Source organism: Homarus americanus, unplaced genomic scaffold (genome assembly GCF_018991925.1).
Source record: "Homarus americanus isolate GMGI-L3 unplaced genomic scaffold, GMGI_Hamer_2.0 scaffold16712, whole genome shotgun sequence".
NCBI lineage: Eukaryota > Metazoa > Arthropoda > Malacostraca > Decapoda > Nephropidae > Homarus > Homarus americanus.
The window spans coordinates 4,645,990-4,651,426 of NW_024757794.1; the positions used below are offsets into that span (position 1 = coordinate 4,645,990).

A 5,437-nucleotide genomic window follows, 5' to 3' on the forward strand; every position below is an offset into this window, starting at 1 on the left:
GAGGAAGAGGAGGGAGTTAAGAAGAGGAAGAGAGGGAAGGAGGAAAGAAAGGAAGAAAGAGAGTGTTACATACTGAACATAAGGTGTGCAATAAGAGGCAGACGTGGCAAGACTACTGTGTAATCAAACAGTTCAATTGAGCGTTGCTTCCACCACACTCTTGTCCAAACCATTTACTCCAGAGATGTCGTGTTGATGTTATGATGTGTTACTGACCTTCAACATTAACTGAGGTCTTCAAGTACGTATTGTAGATTAATAATTACACAAGTGATTAACAGTTAAAGATTAAAGAGAATGCGTCCTCGTGCTGGTTGTCGTCCTCGTGCTGGTCGTCGTCCTCGTGCTGGTTGTCGTCTTCGTGCTGGTCTTTGTCCTCGTGCTGGTCCTCGTCCTCGTGCTGCTCCTCGTCCTCGTGCTGGTCCTCGTCCTCGTGCTGGTCCTCGTCCTCGTGCTGCTCCTCGTCCTCGTGCTGGTCCTCGTCCTCGTGCTGGTCCCGTCGTCCTCGTGCTGGTCGTCGTCCTCGTGCTGGTCCTCATCCTCGTGCTGGTCCTCATCCTCGTGCTGGTCCTCGTCCTCGTGCTGGTCCTCGTCCTCGTGCTGCTCCTCGTCCTCGTGCTGCTCCTCGTCCTCGTGCTGGTCGTCGTCCTCGTGCTGGTCCTCATCCTCGTGCTGGTCTGATCCTCGTGCTGGTCCTCGTCCTCGTGCTGATCCTCGTCCTCGTGCTGCTCCTCGTCCTCGTGCTGCTCCTCGTCCTCGTGCTGCTCCTCGTCCCGTGCTGCTCCTCGTCCCCGTGCTGCTCCTCGTCCCCGTGCTGCTCCTCGTCCTCGTGCTGCTCCTCGTCCCCGTGCTGCTCCTCGTCCTCGTGCTGGTCCGTGTCCTCGTGCTGCTCCTCGTCCTCGTGCTGCTCCTCGTCCTCCTGCTGGTCGCCGTCCTCGTGCTGGTCCTCGTCCCCGTGCTGCTCCTTGTCCTCGTGCTGGTCCTCGTCCTCGTGCTGGTCCTCGTCCTCGTGCTGGTCCTCGTCCCGTGCTGCTCCTTGTCCTCGTGCTGGTCGTCGTCCTCGTGCTGGTCCTCGTCCTCGTGCTGCTCCTCGTCCTCGTGCTGGTCGCCGTCCTCGTGCTGGTCCTCGTCCCCGTGCTGCTCCTTGTCCTCGTGCTGGTCCTCGTCCTCGTGCTGGTCCCCGTCCTCGTGCTGGTCCCCGTCCTCGTGCTGGTCCTTGTCCTCGTGCTGCTCCTCGTCCTCGTGCTGGTCCCCGTCCTCGTGCTGGTCCCCGTCCTCGTGCTGGTCCTTGTCCTCGTGCTGCTCCTCGTCCTCGTGCTGGTCCCCGTCCTCGTGCTGGTACCCGTCTTCGTTATTAAAAACAATATACAATGTTGACCAATGTTTTTGTTTTTTTTAACGTGTAAGATTCCCAGGTCAATGTCCCACTTGACCACACACACACACACACTTGATAATCTCTCCTCGAGGATGTACATATAAAAACTCTCCCGTGAACACCAGTCTTTATGGAGTCGTGGCCGAGGAGTTACAAAGATTATGACGTCCGTATTATTAAACATCTACCCTGGAAGAGGGTTGTCGTGTTTCAACCCGAGTTTAAACTAAATGAGTGCTGAGGGACACCGCAGTACAATACCTAACCGGGTGGTATGGCGGCAAAATTAACTAGATGTTTAATGATACGGACGTGGGTGTTATTTTTGGCCCTTGAATGGTGCTAAGATGTAGTCTCAGTGTACTTTAATGCACTCGATGTCCTGTTACGAGTTAAATTCAAGTTGAGAACCTTTGAGAATATAGACTCTGGAAAGTAAACAGTGAAGAGCCTCTAATTCCGATGATAAGAAAAATGGATCCTGTAAAGATTAGACACTCTAGTTTATTTAAGCTTCTGATAAACCACCCAAAAACTCACCTAGCCTAACTTACACTAACCTAACACTAACTTAATCCTAACATACTACTAACCCTAACATAACATTAATATAACGCTAACCTTACCTAACAATATCCTAACCTTAACCAAAGCTAAACTAACACTAATCCAAACTTAACCTTAACCTAAAACTAACTAACCCACCCGTATTAACGTGTATAATCTTATAGTAAAGTAAATTAGGGTGTCTTAACTTCACGTGATTCAGACAAAACATGTTTCACCAGCCAGTGCAGTAATGACATGTTCCTCACAACATAAAGAAAGTGACAAGCCACAAGAACCCACAACTTTAGTGACAATGCTATACTTACAGTACTTCCTTGACGAGTAGTCTAGACTCTTTAGGTAATTATGGTCCTCATTTAGCTGTGAGAGTTACGGGGTCATATGAGAAGGGGGGGGGGATTACAAAGTGCTACAATAATTGTTTTGGAACACTTGTGTGTGTGTGTGTGTGTGTGTGTGTGTGTGTGTGCACCCAGGGTGGTGTAATGCGTCTAGTGTGGCAGCACTATTTTAGTGTTAAGGTACAAACACTGATTGCTCCTTCTCGCTTTCACCTGCGGCCGCTGGCTAGCCCTCGTGGCGAACAGGGAAGCAACATGCATAAGTGTTCCCCTGCCAGTACACAGCCTCTTCACCATCAAGACTCCTGCTGTGCCTCCTCGTGGCAACACACCGTAACTGGGTGCCTCGTGGGCCCAGGCTAGACCAGCAGGGGTTCTTGGAGTAGCAGTGGTCCCCAGAGGGATGGCGCCTAGGACCACTGGCATATGGACACGTTCTGGCGCCTACCAGCCATTGCCCCGCTGCCTTGCGGATTAACCTTGGCATGTATAGGGCTACGGGAGTAAACCCCGAACAAAATATCTGTGGTGGAGCACTGCATCAGGCAAACATGCTTATAGAGCTCCAACAAGACCCCAACGGTGGTGTAGGCGGAAGAGGTGACCACCGTGGAAACCCACCGACTGCACCAGTGCTCGAAGGCAATGCCTGATGGACAGGCTAATAAGGCGAAACCCAACAAACTGGGCTATCGGCAGTCCCTTACAACTCTCCCTGTCCCAAGTCGTTGCAACACTTGTACCACTGGACCAGGAGAAGGGAGAGCCAAGATGTGTGGTTGTAGCCTGCGCGCCTGCTTCACCACATAAATCAACTCACGGTCAGCCATCATCCTGTTCATGATACCTCTCATCATCATCAAAACCCCTATACCCCCAAAAGTTCTATGGCAACGGATGAGTGGCGACGTGGACAGGCAGAGATGACTGCCGGGAGTCTCTAGTCACAACTCTGTACATGGGAGACACAGATGGTCGTTTATGCACTGAGATCTAGGCAGCAGTGCAATCCGGTCCTGTCTGTGCGACTGAGCAGCCCTTACGAGGAGCCACTGTGCTCACCCCACATGGGGAGGGGGCTAGAAAAGGTGCCCTAAACATAGCCTGCTTAAAAACCCAACCTGACTGGGCAACCGCACCCAGTAAGGTCATCCATATGCGATCGAAAACACAGTATAAATCACAGATCCAAACAAAAACAAACCATACAACCTCTTATGGTCGCTGCATGGAATGTCAGGACCCTTCTGGATACTGGCACAAATGAGTGTCCTGAAAGAAGAACTGGTCTTGTGGCAAAAGAGCTGGCTAGGGATAACGTCGACATAGCAGCTATCAGTGAGTCCCGGCTCCCAGATGAGGCCCAGTTTACAGAACGGGGGTCTGGCTATACCTTCTTCTGGAAGGGTAAGTCTGCTGCGGGGAGAAACCGCATTTATAGAGTTGGCCTTGCCATCCGCCAAGGCATCCTACACAGGCTAACTGAAATGCCTATTGGGATCAACGAGCGCCTCATGGCGCTTCAAGTCCCACTGAATCACTCAAGTCATGCCTTTTTCATCAGTGCATACGCCCCAACACTGGATGCAGAGGATGAAATCAAGGAGACCTTTTACGCCTACCTTGACAGGGTGCTAACCTCTATCCCCAGAGAAGACAAGGTTGTGCTCCTTGGCGACTTCAATGCCAGAGTTAACAGAGATGCTAGCATTTGGCAGGGAACCATTGGGTGAAATGGACGAGGTAAGTGTAATGCCAACGACCTACTCCTCCTCAGCAAGTGTGCTGCGCACAGCCTCACTATCACCAATACCTTGTTATAGACTGGCCGACAAGCTCAAGGGTTCGTGGCAACACCCACGATCCAAACACTGGCATCTCATTGACTACACCATTGTCAGAGAAAGAGATCGCCGATATGTCCTCATCACCCGTGCCATGCGTGGCTCAGACCACTGTGACACTGATCATCAACTTATCAGAGCCAAGCTCTCACTTCACGTCGCCCCAAAACGGCGAAGGCAGCAAACCTCCAGAAGAGTTTTCAATACTAAGCGTCTGGAGGACCCAGCTGTAGCACATGCTTTCAGAGAGCAGCTCGAACATGGGCTTATAAACAACCCAACAGCAGCCAACGCGAATTCCAGTGCCGAATGGGATACTCTCAACACTGTTATGACAAAAATCTGCAGAGACCCTCGGCCAGATCAAAAGAATACACCAGGACTAGTTTGATGAAAATGGCCCGGCAATCAAAGTGCTGCTTTTACTGACTGGCAGGACAACACCTCAGTCTCGGACCAAAGCTGATACCTTCCGCAAGAAGAAAGCGGCACCCCAGCGGGGACTTCGCATTCTAAAGAATGACTGGCTTAAAAATAAAGCATGTGAAATACAAAAACATGCAAATCAGCACATGATGCGCGAATTTTTCAAACTCCATTAAACACTTTATGGGCCAGTCACTCGTGGCGCAGCCCCCTCCGCTCATCTGACGGTAACTTCATAATTAAAGACGACGAAGGCCTTCTTCAGCGCTGGAAAGAGCACTACCATTCATTGCTCAACCGAAACACCGATGTGGATGTCCTGACTTCCCAGCAGGTCCCTCAGCATCCAGAGCTGACCCACCTCAGCTATCCTCCATTCCTGGATGAGCTAGTTACTGCCATCAAACAGATGAAAAATAACAAAGCCTCAGGGCCTGATGGAATCCCAGCTGAGGTGTATAAAGTATTAGGACCTCTGCTTACCAGCCATCTCCACTCTCTCCTGGAGAATATATGGGAAAAGGAGGAAATCCCCCCGAGCTCTTAAAGACGCTTCCATTGTCAATATTTATAAGAACAAGGGAAACCGGTCAGACTGTGGCAACTACCGTGTGATGTCGCTGCTGTCCGCAGTTGGCAAGATTATCGCCCGAGTCCTCCTAAACAGACTTCTTCCTGAGGCGCAAAACTTCCTCCCAGAATCTCAATGTGGTTTTAAGCCATCACGTGGCACCACTGACATGATCTTTGCTGCCCGCCAGATACAGAAAAGTGCAGAGAACAGCGTCGTGATCTGTACATGGCTTTCATCAACCTAACCAAGGCCTTCGACTCGGTCAACAGGGAAGCCCTCTGGTAGACCCTCAGCCGTTTTGGCT

At 51.1% G+C, this 5,437-nt stretch overlaps 1 protein-coding gene across 1 annotated transcript; it reads right to left on the reverse strand.

Moving 5' to 3' along the window:
• Positions 1-288: 288 nt before the first annotated feature.
• Positions 289-3,131, reverse strand: LOC121857659 (protein starmaker-like). The gene is made up of 2 exons (XM_042353721.1): positions 3,110-3,131; positions 289-1,346 (listed from the first exon to the last, which is right to left on the reverse strand). Exons 1-2 carry the CDS (start codon positions 3,129-3,131, stop codon positions 289-291), a joined length of 1,080 nt encoding a protein of 359 aa, XP_042209655.1.
• Between the last annotated feature and the right edge of the window lie 2,306 nt (positions 3,132-5,437).

Coding starts and splice junctions, on each gene's coding strand:
- LOC121857659 (XM_042353721.1), bottom strand. CDS start 3,131: ATGAACAGGATGATGGCTGACC. Junction 1,347..3,109: donor GAACAGGATGATGGCTGACC/GTGAGTTGATTT, acceptor TTAATAACGAAG/ACGGGTACCAGCACGAGGAC.